Source organism: Struthio camelus, chromosome 3 (assembly GCF_040807025.1).
Source record: "Struthio camelus isolate bStrCam1 chromosome 3, bStrCam1.hap1, whole genome shotgun sequence".
NCBI classification, from domain to species: Eukaryota; Metazoa; Chordata; class Aves; order Struthioniformes; family Struthionidae; genus Struthio; species Struthio camelus.
Genome location: NC_090944.1, coordinates 123552690 through 123575020, shown reverse-complemented (window position 1 = coordinate 123575020; position 22331 = coordinate 123552690). Strand labels below are relative to the sequence as shown.

The 22331-nt window shown below is 39.0% G+C and overlaps 2 protein-coding genes across 9 annotated transcripts in view; one reads left to right on the top strand and one right to left on the bottom strand.

The window, feature by feature from the left end:
• Positions 1–7883, top strand: part of ALK (ALK receptor tyrosine kinase) — a 328503-nt gene extending 320620 nt beyond the window's left edge. For all 3 annotated transcript variants that reach the window (XM_068940074.1, XM_068940075.1, XM_009690143.2), the window contains 2 exons: positions 332–2427; positions 5241–7883. In XM_068940074.1, the coding sequence (XP_068796175.1) occupies positions 332–1036 (705 nt within the window). In that variant the 3' untranslated portion in view covers positions 1037–2427; positions 5241–7883. The remainder of the gene's footprint in view (positions 1–331; positions 2428–5240) is intronic.
• Positions 7884–8849: 966 nt separating this feature from the next.
• Positions 8850–22331, bottom strand: part of CLIP4 (CAP-Gly domain containing linker protein family member 4) — a 55607-nt gene continuing 42125 nt past the window's right edge. For 4 of the 6 annotated variants that reach the window (XM_068940091.1, XM_068940090.1, XM_068940093.1 and 1 more), the window contains 7 exons: positions 19544–19627; positions 16033–16173; positions 15477–15590; positions 13111–13234; positions 12279–12343; positions 11464–11536; positions 8850–10795 (listed from right to left, as the gene is read on the bottom strand). In XM_068940091.1, the coding sequence (XP_068796192.1) occupies positions 10474–10795; positions 11464–11536; positions 12279–12343; positions 13111–13234; positions 15477–15590; positions 16033–16173; positions 19544–19627 (923 nt within the window). In that variant the 3' untranslated portion in view covers positions 8850–10473. The remainder of the gene's footprint in view (positions 10796–11463; positions 11537–12278; positions 12344–13110; positions 13235–15476; positions 15591–16032; positions 16174–19543; positions 19628–22331) is intronic. The other 2 variants (XM_068940095.1, XM_068940094.1) reach the window with 1 other exon arrangement.

Genomic DNA, 22331 nt, shown 5'->3' with positions numbered 1-22331 from the left:
ACAACATTCCCATAGGAAATTCAGCTGGATGTAAAAAATCTTTTTCATTATTATTGTACTTTTTGCTGTTCTGTGGTGGGTTTTTTGTTTGTGTTTGGTTGTGGGGGTTTTGTTGTTGTTTTTTTTTTTTTTTAAGACTTCAAGGGTATTTCATTGTATCTCAGCTAACTGCGTTTTGTCAGCATCCCCTGCATGTGAAATGTGGGCCCCATGATGGGAAAGATGTTCTGTGATGATACCATGACAGCTGTCAGTTGTCTTGGATTTATAACTGAGTCCGAACATACAGGGTGATAGCAGACTGAAAAATTCTCATTGTTTTCTCCTGCAGGATCCAGATGTCATCAACACTGCTTTACCGGTGGAATATGGGCCATCAGTTGAAGAGGAGGAGAAGGTAGCGATGCGCCCAGAAGATTCAGAAGGGATTCCTCCTCTCTTGGTCTCCGCACACAAAGACAGAAGGGATGACAAGCAAGCTTTGCCGTCTCCACCCCCGCTGCCATCAGCCATCGCTACTGGAAAACCTCTAGGGAAAGTGGGAGCCTTGGACCCACCGGTCCCTGGGAAGGTGCAGTCAGCCTCAGCAGGGGGACATATCAACATGGCCTACACCCAGTCCAATCCCCCTTCTGAGCTGCACAAAGGCCGGGGCTCCAGAAACAAGCCCACCAACCTCTGGAATCCGACATATGGTTCCTGGTTTGCAGAGAAGCAGGCCGGCAAAAACAGTTCTCTGCTGGAGAAAGAAATGTCTGAGAGGGAGAATTTGGGGCACGAAGGAAACTGTACTGTAGGGCCCAACATTGTGACTGGCAGGCTGCCAGGCTCCTCCCTGCTATTAGAGCCGTCTTCCCTAACAGCAAGTGTTAAAGAAGTGCCTCTCTTTAGGCTTCGCCACTTCCCCTGTGGGAATGTCAACTATGGATACCAACAGCAGGGCTTACCCTTGGAAGCCTCCACGCCACCTTGCGCTAGCAGTTATGAGGACCCTATCCTCAGAAACAAGAACCACGTAACCCACCAGGGGCCCTGAGAGCCCTCTACCCCCTTGACTTTCACCCGTGTGGCCCCTGAGCCTTGAAGAGATGTCCTGTTACCAATACATCATAAGCAAGGGATCTGACAGTGTCACCTTCCATTATGTGCCAGCTTGCTCCAAAGTGCCACCCTTGAAGCTGTAATTTCAAATAACCCAAGAGGCTTCAAATCACCAGAGCCCCAATATTAAAAAAAAAAAAAAAAAAAGAAAGAAAGAAAGAAAAAAGAAAAAGAAAAGAAACAACAGGGGAACAGAGGGAAGGAGGATACAGGAAACACATTAACTGCAAGGCCCAGCTTCCTGTTGCATCAACTCATACGCATGGTTGTTCTCATGCCCTTCCTGTGAGCTTTTCTCAATTGTGCATTCTCTGCTTAAGTGTAAAGCCACTCACTGCCTTGAGTGTTTCATGTCTGGGGTTTTCCATGCCAAACTTGTGGTTGCTGTGGAATACGTGGAAATGTCCTGCAAGTGGCAGAGCTTTGTAGTGGGTTTAGGGAAAGCATCATTCATCCGAACCTAAAAAGGATCCAACTTTGATTGGAGACAAAATAGCACATTCCCAACTTAACGTTCCAGCTAGTCTAGTCTTCAAAAGTCCTTGAATGCACAGTGGTTACAGTGTCATTGGCAGGGCAGTAGAAAGATGCTGCCCATACTGCATCACTTGAAAGGGAGACTGGACAGGAACCATAAAGGATTGCTATGGATACTATGAGGCGTTTTGGTTTGAGTTTTTGTTTGGCTTTATTTTTTGCTGTGTCCAGCACTCAAACTGTTCAGAGCCCTTCAGAATTCTTTCTGGCCTACAGGAGTGGGAATGTCTTTCAACAGGAACTTGTGACTGTTAAGTGGAACCAAAGGAGAATTTTAAAGGACCACGGCCATGAGAGAAGCGTTCACAACGCCTTGAAAATGGACAGCCCACCTGCATAGCTGAGAGGTTTAAAATAGCCATTGACATGCCCTGTACCAACAAGAACAACATAAAGGCAGAAAATGACATTGTGCCACAATCAGGATGCCAGATACTGTCTGTATTTGAGGGGCTTAGAGCCCTTGTTTAACAAAATTCGTGTACGATAGTGGTTTAAAGAAAAACATTGCATTGACTCATTTTGTACACCTTGTGCATGAAAAATATTCCAGTAAGTGTATTGTCAAAACATAGATGTAGGAACTAATTCCTTTGTAAAGATATGCATTAGTAACTTCAATGTAGGGTTACAAGGAGCTGTTTTAGCATTAATACTGTCTGAAAAAAAGGGGTGCCTATTTCCACAGAATGGTTCTACTTGAGCATCAGCAAAAGAATGTGAAGACCAGTCCAAGATTCTTCATTTCAGTGAAGAGATTCTGAATGTGGCCCTGGATCCAGAGTTGAGGTAAGCTTCCTGTCTCCAACCTCGTTTACATCCTGCTAACCTTTGAGATTAGTAGGCAGAGTAAAATCAGGAGGCTTGGTTTGGGCCACCACTCTAAAAAAAATAATGGTTGGGGGTGGGGGGGGGGGGGGGGAGGGGGAGGCAGTTGCTCATAACCTGCTTTCGCCACATCTCTGATATGCAGCACTAAAACTTTCAGAGTAATGCCAAAATTGTGTATCCACTTTGTTAATGGGGCTTAGGCTCTTGTGTTAACAAGCTTGATTCAGGAGCTGCCTAGAATTTCATGTTCATCTGCCAGTGATCCAGTGCACAGCCCTGCTGTATGGGCTCGGTGACCATAACTGGGGTTACAATTCAGGTGTACGCAGACTTCTTTAGCTTGAACTAAAAGAATATTTGTGATCTCTGAGGTTATTAGGCTTGCAGTCATCCTCATGAAGTAGCCACTAGAGAGGGATTCTGTGTAGCTAGGGCTGTGCTAGTGTCATACTGTCCACTCTTCCTAGCACAATAAACTCAGTGAGGTAGTCTTCTAGTGTCTCAGGAAAGATGATTCATTCAGCAGGTAAGTACTACAGGAGCATATGCCACAATAATATTTACATATAATTGCAATTTTCATTTAAATATTTTAGTTTTATTTTCAAAAGCATTTGTATCAGCAACTTCACTTTGTTTTCCTTAGTTCATCTCTGAGTAGGAGCCCATCTCGGGGCTTTTGCTGCCCTGGCTCTTACGTGGTTTTTTTTTTTTGAGGACAGAATCCGATCCAGATGGGTGTTTCTAAAGAATACGCAAGAACAAAAAGCTGTGATGTTAATGAGCTTTGTCTAGTTGACGTTATTAATTAGATCTGGAGCAGCAGCTCTGATTCTGCACAAATGCAGATAATTTGCCTGGTTAGGATATTAGAAGTGGCATTTCTAAAGAGGCTCTAAAAGCACAAGCATCAGAAGATAATGGTATGTTTGTGGGGGATGAAGGGACGAAAGGAGGAGCTTCCTTTCTCCATCCATGGTAATAGCATGATTACTCTGCTGATTGTGCTGTGCAGTTATTTTATCATAGAAGGTCAACTGAAAGATGTTATTCTCATAAAATGTGAGCAGTAAATAACGAAGGAGCTAAACACATTACTGCTTCTTACATATATATGAAGACGATGTTCCAGTCAGGGGAAATGATGAATTACTACTGAAATTCTCCAGTTTGTGCTGGTTACTGTGCATAAAGCGATTATTGCAGTTCCTGCAATAGTGGTTGGTTTTACAGAAGTTTTTCTTCCAATGTCTACAACGTAAAATACTTTGATCGCAATCCCTAGTCTTAACTTAGGGAATGCAAAAGAATTCAGAAATTCCGTTTTTGGCTTATTTTTAATTTAAAAAAAACTGTAACATCTGTAAACTCTTCCACAACAAGCATTTAGTTCAGTACCTTGTGTGTTGTCCAAGCCCAGTTCCCCAGTTTATGAAAAACATCTTGTAAGTACCAGTGCTGATCAAATCTTGTGGTTCAGAAACCAAGTATGGAGTGTTTGACTGCCCTGGGGTTTTTTTTAGAAAAAGAACAATACCATCAATTACAAATGATTTCCATGAACTGCCTGGACTAAATGGTGCTCTGCTACTTCTGTGCAGGCTTCATTAAAGGGAGTGTCCTGTTCCTTAACTTTAAGCAAGTGAGTGTATGTCCTGCTGCCCAAGTGTTTCCAGCATGTCAGTGTCCATGCAGCATTTTGTTTATTTATTTTCCACAATGCAGTACGGGCACATCACTGGGATGTGCTGTGAAGAAAGCTTTCCCTAACAATGCCTGGTTCCTCTGTCACAAAAAAAATCCACAGTCCAGCACTAGGGATTACTATCGCACCTCAAATTGTCTGAAGGGCTGAAAGGAACTATGTAACAGTCCCACTTCATTTGCCAATACCCATGTGAGGGCTGCAATTGGCTCTGCAGAATTATTAGCAGGCGTCTGTTCCGAAAGGTAGGAAAGAAGCCTATGAAGGTCTTTCCCTAGGACAGGCCAAGGTGACGTGCAGGGCAGAGGGAAACAATAGACACTTGGTTTGTGGAAGGGCTCTTACCTCTTATCAAAAAAAATCACTTGTGAGCTGGGGTAAAGTTAACAATTACATTTTAGAGAGGATGGACTCCGTGTGCACATAAAGAGCTGAGTAATTCGCTCTCCATAGTTAGTAATGAGACTGTCAGGCTGAAAGAGACCTAAATGCTATACGGCAAAGAAGATACTTACAGCCTTTCTGTTAAAAATATCTGAATGCATTAAACATTCATGTGTCTGTGCTCCCATTTATATTGGGTGTGTTCCATCAAATTTCCTTTATATACCAGTAGCAAGACCATTTTTGTCCCATCATGACATCATGAACTAGGCATTTTTAATTGCTGTGTCTGGAAAGATGCACCTGCTAACTTCCGAGCACTCCAGTGATCAGAAGGAGCTTAAGGTCCCATCAGCGCACCACACCAAAGCCCCCCGGTATGTGTAAATCCTGAAACCCCTTATTAAACCCAGCCACACTGGGCTTACAGTGATAGCTCCTGGAAGGTTGTAGGAGCAAAAAAAAAACAAAACAAAACAAAAACTGAAGTTACTTTAACCCTCTTACAAATTTTTGTCTAAAGCTTTTTTTTTTTTTTTTTTTTTTTTTTTTAATTAGTATAAGTAAGTTACTGGATTGAATGCAAATATCTGAAGCAGGGAATTTGTTTAAAGAAAGACTATTAATCTATTTATTTGATTGGAAATATTGACATTTTGTTATGTATGCTTCTTCAATCTAGAGTGGAAAAGCAGGAAGCGGTATGATCTACAGTATGAAAGGCATGACTGGGAAAAATCCTGTGCTACCACTCTCAGACTCACTCTGAAAATGGCTTATTTCCATGTGGCTGTTACCTGTTTCTTATAGATGTTAGGTAGGTTTTCTGGGTCTGTGCTGATTTGTAAGCTGCTGAAGGTAAAATAGGCTTGGATGCCAATTTATCTACCTTTCCAGCTGTCCATTCATTGTCTTCCTTTTTGCTACTGAACTCCGTTTCTCCATTGTGTGCCCTGGCAGTATGAAGCGAGGCAAGAAGTTTGGTTTGTTCTACTTCCTCCTGGAGTGCTGGAAGTAATGGGGGCTGGAGGGGCTCTGCTGTGGGCAGGGTGGGGCAGAGGGACAGGTACAAGTTAAAAGCTGGAGGACCGCATGCACTGGGCCAAGGCTTTCCCCTTGGTGCGGTATCATGGGCCCACTGGTGTCCCTCCCCGCCCATCCCCGCTGTATGGTGAAAGGCAGGCTCAGTGTAAGGGTAGCTGCAGCAGTGGACACAGTGGTTTATACACTGCATGACACACGAGGGCTGAAATAGGCTATGAAGGATTTACCTTTGCGTGTCTGCTCCTGTCACTGAGCCTAGCATCTTGGCGACAAGAACCTTGACCTAGGAATAGCATAGCATGTAGCCTTTCATGGCTGCAAAGACATCACAAATTGCCCCAAACTTAAACCCATCAGAGGAAAACGTCCATTTGTCCGCATCTGGCTTCTTTCAGTAACAAAGCTTCATTAGGAATGTCTGTCTCATGTACAGCAGCTTATGCAACATTATTATAAAGGAAGGGCCTGTGCACTTCAGGGATACTATGAAGAAAAATATTAATATATGGTCATTGAGTATTTTGTATTGAATAGTGTATTTGTATTGTAAACAAGTGTAGTGAACCAAAAGGCATGAAGACAAATAAAATGACTGTTACTGGCTTTGTCTGTGTTGGGTTGTTCATTGAATTCTCTGCACTGATTTTATCAGCATCAGTTCGCTTCTCTAGACTGTAATAACAAAGGGAGGTTTGTGCATGAATTTTTTACTTGGTTAAGTTTAAAAAGTACCAGGGTACACCTATATGCCAAGGAGCAGCTGTGTTAGTATTACTAACTGAGACAGTCATCTTCCCGGCTAGCAGTAGCTAGTTTAAGACTTGTTTACTTCGCAAATGTAGTACCTCCAAGTTTGCTTCTTACAGAGAGACAGCTGACTGCTTTCTATTAGAAACTACCAAGGCTGGCTTTCCCCTAAACTAGCTAGTATTAATGGACAACAAAATACATGCTTCAAGAAAGTATTTGGGTGCTTTCATTCCTAAGTGTGCGTATTCTAGGGCAGCATTTTAATTTGTGTCTGAACATCATCGACTTTTAGCAAGTCTAATTATAAGCTGTATTTAAAACAGTGGGAGTGCCACTGTTAAGTCCTGTGACAAACAAAGGAAGAGCTAGCTCCTGCCTTGAAACGTTCACCTCCCCCCCCCCCCGCACTAATCTTATGCCTTATGTTGCTCTTTCCACAAGAAATAGTCTTTCAAAATAGGACAGACTTAGTTACAAACCTTGTTCTTCCTCACTTGCTTGTCCACGTGCTTGTTCCACTGCAGGATTATTAATTTGTTTTAGTTAATGAGACTTTTTTCCTGATCAGTGTCCTTGATGTGGGCATCAAGCAGCCACCTCTCCCACCGTTCCCCTGCACTTCAGTTCCTCCCTGTCATCTTAATTGAAAAAGGAGCTTTCCTGTGGTCTGCTATGATTCCAGCGAATCACCACGTTTGCATCTATTGTTGGTTGGCATTTTTCTAATTTCCATTTATTTCCCAGAGTTGTCCGCTTACAGCAAGGCAGGAAAATGGATGCGAGTTGGAACATTGCTATGTGGCTTTCATGGACACTGATCTCAGTTTTTCACCTGGTGTTTGACATGGCTTCATCACAATTTGAATGCGCTATAAACCTAACAAGTTAGCAAGTAAATGCGAACTTGCCATCTGTGCAACTCTCAGGTAGCAGAGCCAGCTTGTTAGATAACTTATATAACGTTTTGCCACTCTGTAGTGCCAGCCTCGGCTCCTTGAGCCTCAGCTCTTGTTGGACACCAACATTTAAAAGCCCAGGCTCCCTGCCCAGGAGAACATTACTGTCAACATCTGCAAAACGATCACTGAAGCCAACTGGACAGAACTCGCCAGAAATAAATTCCCCCATCCTGGGACTCTTCAAAGAAGTTCTCCTCCTCCTGTCACACCTGTGCCCCTACCTGTTTCCAGCCAGTTTCCAACAAAGCTTGAAATGCTTCAGCGCTGAGAGCGCTAAACAACTACCTCTACTGAAACCAGGCCCCAGAGATGTGTGCCGAACAACGAAAAGCCTCTGAGTCTGCACAAGCAGCACAGAACTGCTGGGGACCGTTTGTTTATATATTAAATAATAATACTTTACTTAGGCATTTCATGGGGACTTTGGACACCAGCTGGCTTACTTCTAACAGGTCTAGGGCTGCAACCCTACAGACCTCAGGACAGCTGCTTTTGCTACCCCATTCAGCATAGCACTTAATTCCAAACTTCAGTGCCAGTAATTTCTCAGATTTTTTTTTTAAATGACATGAAGTGTCTACGGCAAGAGTTGGGGAAAAAGATTATGGCAGCTTACCCTGGATGTAAGGAAGCACACATCTCTCACCCCACCAACTTGAAGCTACCCATTAGTAATCCTGTCTGGAACTAGGGGAACTGATTTATTTCTGTTTCAGGCTGCACATAGTCACATTTCTCCACAGAAGACTCTCAGTGCTACCAAAACAACTCTGCACTGATAATGGTCCCAACTCAGTCTAGGATACCGCGCTATAACCTGACCGTAGCCAGAGCTTTCAGGCGAGGTCTGTGGCTAGCAGAAGCTGAAATTGAAGGGCAAAGCACACTACACCAAAGCTCAGGTAATATCTGTGCTCTTTTCTCTACCTTCCATAAGGCAGGATTCAAAGTCCTGTAGTCTTGGCTAGCCCAGGCCACTGAGACCCCCCCCACTTCCAGCTGAACTGGGTACAGCTATGCAGCCTCCTGCTGTGGGAGGTGCAACCTGTCAAAGACTTGGGGAAAGAAGAGTTACCAGTGAATCACAAAAATTGTTGGAAAGATGCTGGTCCCATACATGTTCTTCATCTGTGCAAGACAGGCCACACGTAAGTGGTGTGACTATAACAATGTATCTCAGCTTGCTGCCTTACTCACACTGACTTCCCTAAGCACCTCCTGAAGAACTCCAGCTTCGCCTCAGGAAAGGCAGTTATATTCATTCCATCTCATGAAATAGAAAAATTAGTGTTGCTAATAATTCTAGTTTAGTTTAATGCCCAAACAAACAGGTGAGTGAGGTTGGGCTGAACTAGAGAAATGTGTTTGACACTTTGTTTGACAGCTGGCTATTTTGCACCATACAGCTAAAGATATTAACAACTTCTAATTTATATATTACAGCTGCTGTTTCAGACTCTACCGTAGTTACATAATTTACAAAAAGAATAAAATGAGAGTAAGGATGTAACCTAATATAAATTCTCTTTGACATACTATTCACTAGGGTTTGCTTTTACTAATAACAGCAAGAAACAGATTTTGGACAAAGTAAAGAAGTTCAGTACATCACTAAATATCTGCATCTTCAAATATAAAGCATTTTCTTTACATTCAAAATTTACAGCTTTTATAGTCAATTAAAAACTCCCATAAATTAGAATACAATACGCAATCTTTTAAATACAGCTCAGGAAAAATAGCTACAGCAATATTTAAAAATAACATAACAGCAGAACTCTGTCTAAAAATAGGATATTTTATGATGTAATTTAAAGTGTCACTTCTTTCAAGTAGGTAAAAGCAAGCAGCTCATTCAAGAATAAAATGACTGTTCCGGAACATAAAAACAGCCTGATACCCATCAATAAGATACAGTTTACATATGCTGAGCAATTAAAATACATTTTATGCTTAAAATATGGGCAAAACACTAGCCGTTTTAAAAAGCTAAGATGCAAATAATACCACAGCATAATGTGTTATAAAGCTGTATCTAAACCGAGCCTGAATTCAACACGAGACTCTCTCTTACAGGAAATTTACATGGGAAACTGTTCTAAAGGAAACAAAAAGAAGCACGTACCACAAACTAACCAAATGTTAAGAGCTTGCTTGAAAAACCCTGCATATGATCCATACCACTGGCAGGCAGTACCATGCTGCATTTATACAGACTTAATAGTTACGATGCAGCTATTATGTATAGTTGCACTCTGGGTTTATTTGCATTAAAAACTGTGATACTCACATGCTGCAACACACCAAACAAACAGAGCTTTTAAAATGAGGGAAAACTCTCCAGGAGAGTGCAAAGTGCATTATTTTGAAGAGTGCTTCTAGTACATAGCTCTTTCTACAAATGCCTACAACAAAAAGTGCTTTTTTCCTACACAGCTTTACATGAAGTATATTTGTGCTTTTTAAAGGCTTTTTATTTAAGTGCAGCTGTTCACTAGGATAGCCGCAAATACTTTCATTTATCAGCCCTTTTGTCTTAGAGGGAAGAATGGGAGGGGAAAAGAAGAGGGAGCTGAATGATAAAATGTGGAACTACTTTGCAACTGCTTGAAAAAAAAGAAGGGTTTTTCCCCCCCCCCCCTCCATGCTTATTGCTAGCAGCTGGTGTTGACTTTGACAGTGTCTAGTAAACAGAGGAATGTCCCGTATTACCCACCTCCTCTGTCAAAAGCAGGCAATGCACAGAGTATTATCAGTTCATTACTACATGGAAGAAAATTGTTTAAATACTGCATGAATCACAAGCAGCTTTAGAGAACATTAGATATACTTGCATTCTCTTACTGGAGTGTTATTCAAATAACGCAGCATCTCAAACCCAAGATGCTTTTGCAGTAATCTTCTCAGGCAAGGGCTGTTTCAATAAGAGCAATGGAATAGACTGCTTCATGTGACTGAATTTTTTTTTTTTTTAGATGGATGGATGTGTGTGTGTGTGTGTGTGTGTGTGTGTAATACACACATGCATATATATATGTACACACACACATACAGACGTTGAATGCAAATAATGGTTCAATAATTTAAAAGTAAGTTGGTATTCTAAGATGGGGTTCTTATGTGCTTTAAAACTTATTTTCCATTGTATTAGTACATCTTGACTCAGCAAATATCATCCACAAGTTTTGCCCCATTAATCCCACGATAGGTTACTCTGCTAGGTCGAACTAAGACCCCATGGTTCAGCTTACAGGTGAAATAGCGCTTTTCCCCCACAGATCCATCATTCTTTCCCTTGGCACTTCTGAGTTCAAGTCCAAGCCATATCCCCGGTGCAAAGTCTGTAGGACCAATGTACCTTATTGTACCCATTTCATTGGAGCTGGTTAGAAGAACCTGAGAGCCTTCGTGCAACTTCACAGGTCCTTCAGTGTTAGCTGTAGTGGTATTACTCCAACTGCGCCGTAACACAGAGCTCTTAGATCTAGTTTAAAACAAAAAACGAAAAAAAAAACCAAAAGAAAACACCTTCTCTGTATAAAACATCCAAGGCAATGCAAATAGATAATTCAGTGAAGTGTGTGGAAAAAAACCCTCAAATCCCTTAAAAAATGTTTTTGATCTCATGTCAATAGCAAAACATGTAACAACATTAATATGCTAGTATACTCAGTACTCTGAAATACTTGGAAAATCAATTTCATTTCACTTGATGCTAGGATCCACAATATTTAGGCTGGTTGATAGTATTGGTAAATTAAGTAGTACAACACATTTTATCAGGCTCTTCAAAGCGTTTAGCCAAACCAATTTGTAACATGTAAGGCTGAATCAGGATCAACAGGAGAGAGTGAAGTGCTTTAATGAGACTTTCCAAACTTCACACACAGAGCTGTGTGAAACCACAAGGATTTGGAGAATATGCATACAGTGACTGAATGACTGGCAAATAATCTTAATGCTTCCTTGAATCCAGGGACTGTACTCCTAGATAGCACTGAAAAATAATATATTCCCATTTAATTTTGGAAGAAAAATAGGAATGTATAAAGGTCTATATACTTCTTATACAGGCATAAAGATTTTATTTTCTTCTGAACGAGAAACAGTAAACCTTACTCACACCTTTCATCCATAAGCACACACACTCACCTAACAAAGGCGTTTCTTCTGTTTATCTCTTTTTGTGAAGATGCAGAAGTCGTGCTTAAACTGCGTCTAAAACCTAAGTGGAAAGGTTAATAAGCTGTGTAGAACTTTTAAAACAACAACAACAACAACAACACCCACCCAGCCCCCATAGAAAAACCCTATCTGAACTCATATTCTTTATGTTTTCTTTCATGCTGCTTCCACTTCATTTGCGACACATTCTCCCCTCCTATTGGGAAACCAGGTGATGAAATTTCTCATGAAAATAAGTGTTAGTAACATGTTCAGCTTTTCTAAGATGACAGAAATTAGGTTAAGCAAATAGAACAAGGGTAATTTGAAGCACCTTTCCACAAAAAGTTTAGGGCAGGAAAAAATTTAAAAAAAAAAAAAATCTTCTTCAAGTATCTCAGAAAAGTTTTAGTAGTTCGACACAGACCCCCTTCCCTGCGCTGATCCCCTCATCAGTCTGAGCTTAATTTAAGGAACAGATTCAATTTATAGTAAACTATGACTAGAATGCAATATAGTAATATGGAGAAGAGTGTCATTAGCTTATGAAAACAGTTTTAACTCTGTTGTAATTACTTCTACAAGAATAGAGTTAATAACAACATGGTATTCCACAGTTCTTTCTGCAGACAGCAACTGCAGGGTCCGTTTTTAGGAAGGTAACAGCCAGACTATTTGCTGGCACTGGGGTTCTCTCAAAACCTACTCTGCTTTCAGAGAAGTTTTTTTTTGTGTTGTAGTTTCTGGTTGTAGAATAGTCTGTAGGCTACACGAGCCAAATCACAGACGTCTTACATTCCTACCTGGAAAACTGTGATTTAGTTTATTCAATGACGTTTCTGTGAGAGAATCCAGAGAACCTGTTAATCTGAAGAACAATAATACAACAACAGTTCAGAAGAAGTCATTTCGACTTAACTTTTAATAAAACTACTGCTGGATTGAGATTCTTTCTCTTCTCCCTCCACCCCCGAAAGACACTAACATTCTAGTTGTAATCAGGTTGGTATATAGCAGATGCCTATATCAACCCATTTTATTTAAGTTACTACAGAAAGCAACAAAGCATGCATAATTTTGAGGCAAAGTTCTTTGACAGTTTATTGAGCTAGGAACTTCAGGGAAAGATAAGCAAGAATACATCTGGCAGAGTAGCTGGATACAAATATGGGAGGAAAGAGTACAATATTGCTTTTGATGTTCCTCCAGAAACCTAACAAAGGGACTACAAACAAACTTGGTGGATGCTTTGGATCCTCTGTGCAGTAAACAGGAATGAGCATAGATAGTACTGCCGCTCATGTCCAAGGGTAACTTTCTTTTACAGTAAAATTTTACTCACAGCCTTAGGATTGGGCCATGAATGTAAAGTTTAACGAACACAGACTCTATTAGAAACATAGGCCTTGGAACGAAAATACTTGAAGCGGCTGCAACAGAAACGGGGAGCTGTAGTTCCAATTTACACTCTTGTTTTCAAAAAGCTGGTCTAAAACCAACAGAACCTGTAAACCTCCATCAGCAGCAAAAGAAAGGTATCATTTGCAGCGTATGTGCTGCAAAACTGTGTTTCCCACTGGAAATACACTAAGAAAGTGTTAGCAACACAAACAGTAAAACTGCTTCAGTGCTCACCTCTGTACCCGAGATGGTGGTGCAAATATACCATATCTAGGAAGACAACTGAAGTACTGAACACCTCCCACTGAACCATCGTTCTTACCATGAGGTTTATCCAATTCAATACCACACCAGAATCCTGCAAGATTTAAAATAGTAAAAATTGTGATTTTGGGGTTTGGGGGGGGGGGGGGGGGGGGAGACAAAATACAAGCTTTCCTTTACCTACTAGACAGTAGGTTTTTCTAGTAGGTTTTTCCTTTACCGACTAGACAGTCGGTATTCACCCACATCAAGGAAAACAGTTTCTAACTAATATAACATTTATAATATTATAAAATAACTGTGCTAAATGTATATATCAGAATAAATCTAAAGATAATTAGCATTTTTATACATATATAAATGTTTTTAAAAAGTAATGACATTTTAATTAATACAGAAAAGTTAAAACCTTTGATGTTCATCTTGAAGCTGAAAGGAATATCACTGAATGTAACAGTGGCTATTTGACAAAAGGGAGACATGAGCAAACAGTAATAATGGTTCAAGTTTCCCCTCTCCAGTCCTCTGACCCCATGGTTTATGCCTCATCTGAGATCATCAACACTAAAGTTTTGATATTAATTCATTCATTTTCTCCAGCTAGTAAATAATAATGAATACAATTTGCAAGGCCGACTATATGATACTGAGAGAAGAGTGTAAGCTTCAGAACTGGGCAGCAGCTCATCTCATACAGAACACTGAATAGGCATCAAGATGTTAATAAGTTTGATCATTCATAATCTGTGATAAATGGAAGCTAATTATGTAAAGGTGCTAAATTTCATACTCCATTAGTAGTCCTTATGCTATCCATCCCCGGAAGATTTGAAATTTAATTCAGGTCACTCGGTACTAGGGCAGTGGATATAATGGTAGTACTAATTATCAGCTCAAGAAACTCAAGAATGACGACTTACGAATTAGAAGGGCTCAGTATGTCAGAAGTTCTCCCTTTCCTGTTTTCAGAATTAAAGAAAGATCTGCATTGCAGCAAAATGAATAGGAAATAAAGTTTTGGCAACTTCCCAGAGCTTTGATGCATTTTAAAATAGCAATACTTAAAAATGCTACTGTTAACGTTTTCCATAAATGACTGGTTTTGCAAATGGTGCAGAGTTGCAGTCTTTCCATTCTCACTTCTTAAAACACCTTGTTTTACCTAAAAAAATTTCCTTCCCTAATTTGAGGGAGAAAGGGAGGAGATTTAAACCGTCAAATAGCCTACTGATTTTACACTTGCTATAGTAGAAAAACAGTTCTTTTCTCAGTTAACTCCTATAATATAATTTTACACTTTCATGTGACCAGCTTTTCCTTCATGTTGTTGCTTACTAAGTTATCTTAAGCAAGGACTCCCTAAAATGAGATTGGGGAAATGGGAAGAATTAAAAAAAATACATATAGCTCGTTCTGCAATCTTGCATTCTAACTTAACATTTTTTTTTTAAATATTGACGCCACCAAGTGTCAAGACAGGGTATTGCCATTTACATACCAATCAAGCAGACTTGACTTAAACCAGATTCAGTGTGAAAAGGCTAATCTTCTTACCCAACACCAGCACTTACCAGCTGTTTTTGCATTAACCTTGCAATTTTAAGATTATAGGTAAGGACAGAAAACACACAGAAGTAATTTGGTTAGAAAGGAGGATTATTCAGAAATTACAGTTTCTGTCATTTAGAACAACTCATTTCTGTTTAAAAACTCCTGGATTCATTGCAATGTGTTTTTTAGAAAGGAGCAGGGGAGGAGAATTATGAAAAAGAAGGCTTTGGCGGTGTTTTTGAGATACTTGTAACTTTCCATCTGTCCTGTGACCTAAAGGTTTGTCAGTCTGAAATCAGTTAAGATTGAAATGTTCACAATTACCCTCTTAAAGAAACTCACAAGATAAAACTGAGACAGGTATCTGATAGGGTAAGATATGATACTGCAAGAGATAAGCTGAATCAAAAAGGCTGCAGATGGAAGTTCAGAAGTAAAGGCATGTGATCTCAACAAACTATACATCACTCTGGAGACTAAAATGAGGATTTTCTGAAAGCTTTGTAACAATATCTACAATTTCAACATCAAAATATTTCTCCTAGTTGAATGACATAAATGGACAGTAAAAGTCACATTTGAAACCATTATTTTTTCTTTGCAGTTTTGAATTAAAGTAAAAAAATATTCAGTGAAACAAAGGACACAGAGAGAACTTCAGCATGAACCAGCAGAGCTTCTTTGGAGGGAGTGAGGTAAAAGATGGTATTGTCATAGTGTTCACGTCCTCACATGCAAGCTATTCAATACTAATTCTACAACATACACAAAGACTGTGCAACTACCTGGTGCAAATTTTGTTGTGCCATAGAATCTAACAGTGCCTGTTCTCTGTCCTACCACCAGTACTCTGTCTCCAAGCTGAATTTCTCTCTCATCAGAAGGATTTTTCCTTGTAGCTGAAGAAGAAGAAGAAGATCTCAAATTAGTGAAATTTTATCTTTAAAATTCAAGAAGGTCTTAATAGCTAGAGAGACAACTGACTGGTCAAATGGAGTATCTACCTTTGACACAGTGCAAACTTAAACATATGGCAACGTGCTGCACGTTTTGTTTAGACACAGAATTGCTTTGCTTCAGCATGAAAATTGTGGACTACAGCCTTTCCTCTGCAGTTGAAAAGTATAGCGAGAGACTATAGCAGCATTTTTCTGCTTGAAGATGTTCTAAAAAACTTTATTAAAAAGTTAGAAAACTTAAGTTTATGGATTAACTACTTTGCAAGTGCCTTTTTTTGAACCCGCTCAAATTCTGAAACAACACAAGTAGTCCTATATTAGTATTCAATACAACAGTAAACTTCCACCTGTGAAGATACGCCTTCATAAAACAAAAAAATACCAGCACTAATTTTAGATGAGGCAGAAACTGCTCTAATGACTGCCCTTTTATTGCTGCTAGTTGAGTTCCGTTTTTTGGAATAGCTCTGTTTGCCTTCTAAGGAGGTAGTAGAAGAGGAAGAGCTGCTGGATCCAAGAAAGGCTGAAAGACATAAATGGAAATAGTCTTTCAGAGATTGTATTCAGGAAAGAACAAATTAAGCAGAAGGGAAAGCTTCTGTAAGGACCTTATCTCTTCTTTACAGTGGGTAGGATACAAAAGGGCCAAAAAATCGGAGGTTTAGTTTACACAAACATCTGAATGACACAGGTATGCCTGACCCTGCCTCGGGAATAAGGTGATAGTTCGGGGCTTTTAGAGACTTCTTCCAGAATTATATCTGTTATTCTATGACAGTTTTTGCAAACAGTCCCAAGAGTATTTGTTAAAATATGGGAGTTTTGATAACAGGAGATCTTACCACCTCTCTTTCAGCAGCCACTTTATTAAAAATTTGATGAGAAATGGAAGGAAGGTGATAATATGCGAGTGAATTATTGTGTGGATGAAAGTCTACCATATTCTATTACATACGGTATTAATATTAAAATCTGTGCTATAAAATAAGAATGGGAAATACATCACTTTTATCTCCATTTGCAAACCCTGATGTCTAAGCTGTCCAGTAAGACTGATGCCCAGCTTTCCTCCTTCCGTTTCCAGTCTCTTCTCAATCCCCTCTCTTCCCTGCCCTTTTGCCCAAAACAAGCAAGGTGCAGGGAGACAAGTTATGTTCTATGCCTCAGTTACTCAGTGTGAGAAATTAAGATAACGCTATTTATCAGACTTTCCAGAATGCCGAGAGGCTTAATTCATTAGTTTTGCAAAGCACCTTGAGATCAACACTGGGTTAGTGATAAGAAGGATTCAATATTAATATAATTTAATCCTCCAATTTGGAAAAAAAGTAAAGAATGGCAAAGAGCCTGTAGGTCATAGCAAAAACTTGGGTATCTGGAGGCAGAGAACAAAAATCTGAAGACTCTAAAATTAAAATACTGGCTGCAGCTATGTTACAACAAAGACAATGCAAACTACTAAAAAAAATGGTGACTTGAATAGGCAAAATTCAACTCCTAGTCCAAGGTATAAAAATACATGTGTATGTGCAGGCACGCACTAGCATTCTATATTTGGAAGTCAGATTAGACAGATTCATTAGCGGTCAGACCACCTAGCATCTTTACATAAAGTGAACAAAAATTGCTGGTACAGCAGTACAGAAAACTAAGCCCATCTTTGAGATGCTTCGTTTATGGGGAATCATGGGTGGGACCTCAGCAGGTCCATTCTTCTGCCATCAGGCAAAAACAACAATTGTTTGATCATTCCTGACAGATGAGCATTTGACCTGTTCTTAAAAACCTCCCATCAGGGAGATCTTAGGACTTTCCCAGCAAAATATTTCATCACATAATTATCTATACTGTTACAGTTTTTTTCCCTCCAAATATTAAATCTAAATTACTGCAGTTTTAGATTTCTTGTCTTACCCTCTTACCCTCTTTACACATGCAGAATGGATTACATTTTTCCTTGTATTTGAAAGCTTCCTGCTTTATCTCTCAGTCTTCTGTCCTTTTAACCATACAATCACAAATTCCATTAGTCTTTTCTTGTTCCATTAGTCTTTTCTCATATGTCATGTTTTTTTATATTTCTAATTATTGTAGTGTCTTCTCTGAATTCTCTGCAGGTGGTTCACATCTTTTTTGAAATGCAATGCCTAAAACTAGACACAGTGCTTTAGCTAAAGCATCAGTTGTGCCAAGTAAAGCATCCAGGTTACTTTGTATATCTCCTGGCAGTTGCTCCTTTTTATGTATACCCATATGTTTCCCCTTTTTGCAACAGTATGACACTGATGACTCATTTTCACCTTGCAATACTCAACAACCCCAGGTCCATGCCTACAAAACTATTACCCAGCATATCATTCCCTATGTGTTTTTATAGAACTGATTGTTCCCACCTCGCTACAGAACTGTGCGGTTGTCCTTATACCTCTGCATCTTTTTCCCCCTAGAAAATTTTTTCCAATTTGTCAAGGTTGCTATTCTTTTTTTTAATATGAATCCTCTCAACTATCTAACAGACATCACCTGCATATTTAGTGGCCAGGCTCTCGGTTCCCAGTGTCTTAACTGTGGATCAAAAAATTATCAGCCTCGGCACAAACTCCTGAGCTGAACTAGCCTTCCAGTTTGACAAAGAACTACTGACAGCTACTTTCTAAGTTGGATTTCCCAGCAGTTCTGCACTCGCCTTACAGAAGTATCATCTAAACGGCTAAATCCCAAAGCAAGGCTTACATCCACATCAGTTACACCTGCAAAGCCTTTGGACTCCTTTTAATTGTCTCTATCGTATTATAGCCACAAAACTAAGACACTGTACCACAAATTAATTTCATTATGTGACCAGCAACCTGAAGACCAAACCTTTAAGTGTCCTCCACGAACAATGCACTGGAAACCTCTGTCTGCACAAAGAGTATTTTAGCTCACTTCTGAGAAAGCGTCACGTAAGGCAGTGCTTGAATATCTTACCCTACACTCTTCCCCAAGTCTCTTCCTCAAAACTGTTCACTGAGCAAGGATATAAAAAGATGCTTTTCTTCAAAAAGAGAATATTCAAAGTCATACTTGAAATTACTTCAGAGAAATACTGCTTTTACAAACACTTGCAATATGATTTTATAGAGGAAACCTCAAAATAAACCTGATTTTTACAGTATGTCAAAGACATCCCTGAAAGTCAGGTCCCTTTATGTTTTGGGTTCAGCACACAAAAACTGATGCCGCAGAAGTCACTATCCAATTCTGAAACCAGATAATTACAGAGAATGATTCTGCATATTTAAAAGCAGGCTAAAAAAAAAAAAAAAACCTAGAATTTCTTTTTTTTTTAAATATTTGGAGCTTGTTACTATGCGTCTTACATGATACAATGACAAGATTGCTAAGTGCTGTAAGATCATAATACTTTATTATACAAAGCTCAAACATGCAAGTAGCAGGAGAGAACAGAAATTCCAACAGAACATGTACATAGTTCTCCCATCAAAATATGTGCAGCAGTGATATAGAGCAAAAGGTCTCCCTCAGAAACACGGGCAGGTGAGACCCTCTCTATGATCGTAAGAAGGCAGACCCTCTGTAAAAACATTTATTACAAGACAGCTTTCAGCTTTAGGTGCTTGTCTTTATTATTGCCCATGTATTTGTACATGGCAATTGGTAAGATTATTACCCAGGCAATATAGCTTGCCAAATGTCCGTGGAAATTACTCTTGCTCCTAGTAAACTAACGTATACTATGAACTAATGTGCTCGAAACTTGAATATAGGCAGACAACTGCTTTTATATCATAGACGCAGGGCTTTCAAGGAGGGAAGGCAGCAATAGTACTCCCTCTGCCTCACCCAAAAATTTTCACAAGATGTTAAAAAACAAAAATAAAGGTAGTTACCTTCTTTTGCAGGTACAGTTTTTCCCCTCTCCGCAGTCATAAAGGTGGTTTCAGAACCACTGTCTTTTTTCAGTGTAGCTAGGCCTAGAATTAAAAAAAAAAAAAAAAAAAAAAAAAAAGGAGACAAATACGTCTGTCCTGACGATTGAAAACAATTTAACAGATTTGTAAATTACTGGATAAATCAAGTCATTTCCACTCAGTTTCAGTTTCACTGTGCTTCACACATGACAGATGATTGCAATCTTTAGAAAAGACAGTGGTATATATTAGTACATAGTATAGTATAGCATGCACTCCTACTTGTTGTTTTTACTCATTTGATATCTCGTGTGGACACCATTGGCAAACCACAGCCATTGTATTTCTCCCTCCTCTTCACCGATTTCCTACGACGATACCTGTGTGCACTCAAACTCACAGAACCTAGGACATTCGATTGTAACTGCCACGTTCCTTAGACTCCACATAAGTGGGTAAAACAATATGTCAGATTTATTCTAATAGATCAGCAGAGGTTAAAACCACTGACAACTTAAAATGGTCCAAACAATCTGGCCATACTATAAAAAAAAGTCATTTTCCAAATATTAATGTTATATTGAAGCAGTTTAAGTTAAATCTTTCAAATATTTACATTTATTATCGACACAACACAAAAAAATACTTTTACTACTTAAAGTATACTATTGACTAGTCAGTCAATACTAGTATATTATTGACCATAATTTCTGCACCACAGATTACATATAAAACCAAAGTCTTGAGACCTAATCTGTATTCAAGCTACGAATGATGAAGTATGGCACCAGTTTTAAGTAAAAAGCCTAACTCTTACAGCCGCAGTGTTGCGATAAGCATATGAACTAATATCGCCATCTGAGTTACAATTCATGAACAGTCATTTTGCATTTCTAACTGTTTTCTACCCTAACTCAATAAAGAAGAAACTTATCTATGATTTCCCCCTGTCCATTATGAAAAAAATCACTTTTTATTTAACTATATCTCTCAGCTTAATTCAGCTACAGAAACTAAATAAAAAACAAGTTTGCAAGTGTATTCTATTTTCGAAAGATTTTATATTTCATCCATGGAAGCATCAGAACAAAAAAAAACAGTGTTCATGACTGGTAACACATTTCTCATTTTGATCACAGTAATCCTTTTTCTAAAAACCTGAAAAAGAACCATCATCATCAATTGAATCTCATAGATTATTCAAACCGAGTAGAAACAAATCAAATTTTACAATCTCTATAGAGTATCATAAGTAAATTTGATTTTGCAGCTTATAACCATATCTACAAAAAGTGTATGAATTATTTTTCTTGGATCATTCCAAACCAGAGTACTGCAGGAATGAAGTTCCCAGGAAAGAAGAAATTTAATCTGGTGATGCATATAAACGCTGAAAACAAAGTTTTGCTTTATCCTCCCACTCCAGCCAGTGAATCAGCCTGGCACATTAAGAGTAATAGACATTTCAGCACAAGAACATCTTATAAATGGCAGCTTGAAGATATCTGGGTTTGGATGTAAGCTCTGTTGGGTAGACGATGCATTTTTTTTTTTTTTTACCTTTTACCTGTTTTTTTTTTTTTTTTTTTTTTTTACCTAAAACAAGTATCAAATTTACACAGACAGTCGTGCGCCTTTGTGACAGAAAAGGTGGTTTATCGTTGAACTATCCTGAACACACTGCCTGTGACAAACGAAACGCTTTTTTCCATTAGTTTAACAATTTCTAAACACTTCAAAATAAACTGGATCAAACACTGAAAAATATCAAGCAGAAAAATCAGTTTAGATCTGCTCCTGAGCAGTACTGCGAACAAGCTAATTATTCTGAGAAGCACTTTTTACAGGACATTGGTTTTTAAATAGCTTAACTCTTGTGCTATTTGTAAATACATATGATTACGGCTTGCTTCCTTCTCAAGCTATATAGAGAAGAGTTACATCAACCATCCACAACGCTGCCAAAATGCACTACGCATCCCTTCTGCCAGCCTGTCACGTTATTTCTATATGCTGCATATTACTGGTAAAGAGTGGAATGTTTTAGGGCACTTAAGCAAACTTGTTGAGAAGGCATGTATATCCTTTCATCCCTTAAGCTGTGTTGCCTTAGTATGAGTCATCAAAGCAGGATTCAAAAAGCAAAATAAATGCTAATGTAATATATTTAATGACATCATTATTTAGATAGCCAGACACAGAGCCAAATGATGCCTAGTGGGCACTGTACACGCACACAGCAGGAAAGAGTCAATGCTCCAAACACCTTACAAGCTGAACAGATGAGAAAAGATGCATCATCCTTACTATGCAGGTAGGGAACTAATAAATAGAAGGATTTCGTAATTTGAATAAATTACTAAGAGTCTGAAAAGGAGCCAGGGACTGAGCCTATAGCTTCAATCAGTAGACTAAGACCTTATTACAAGCACATCCATCCCTTTCTAATTTGCTTCTGATTTCGGTCAGACAAATTAATTAGCAGATAGAACACAATTAATCAAACAGCTCCTTAATCATTTTGCCAGAAAATAAATTAAATTTAATCATTTACTAAACATAAAGTTGTATACACGTAAATGTCTACATTTTCACTGATCTTAGCGAGATCTTTCAATTACTCAGGAAGATCTTAGTAAATGAAACCACACAGTTTTAGACATTTGACTGATATCACAGCTAGTCAGAAATTACTTTAAAGTTGAGAATAAATGCTGCGGTGAATTTTCTCATATAGTATATAAAGACCCCTCACAGCGTATCAGAT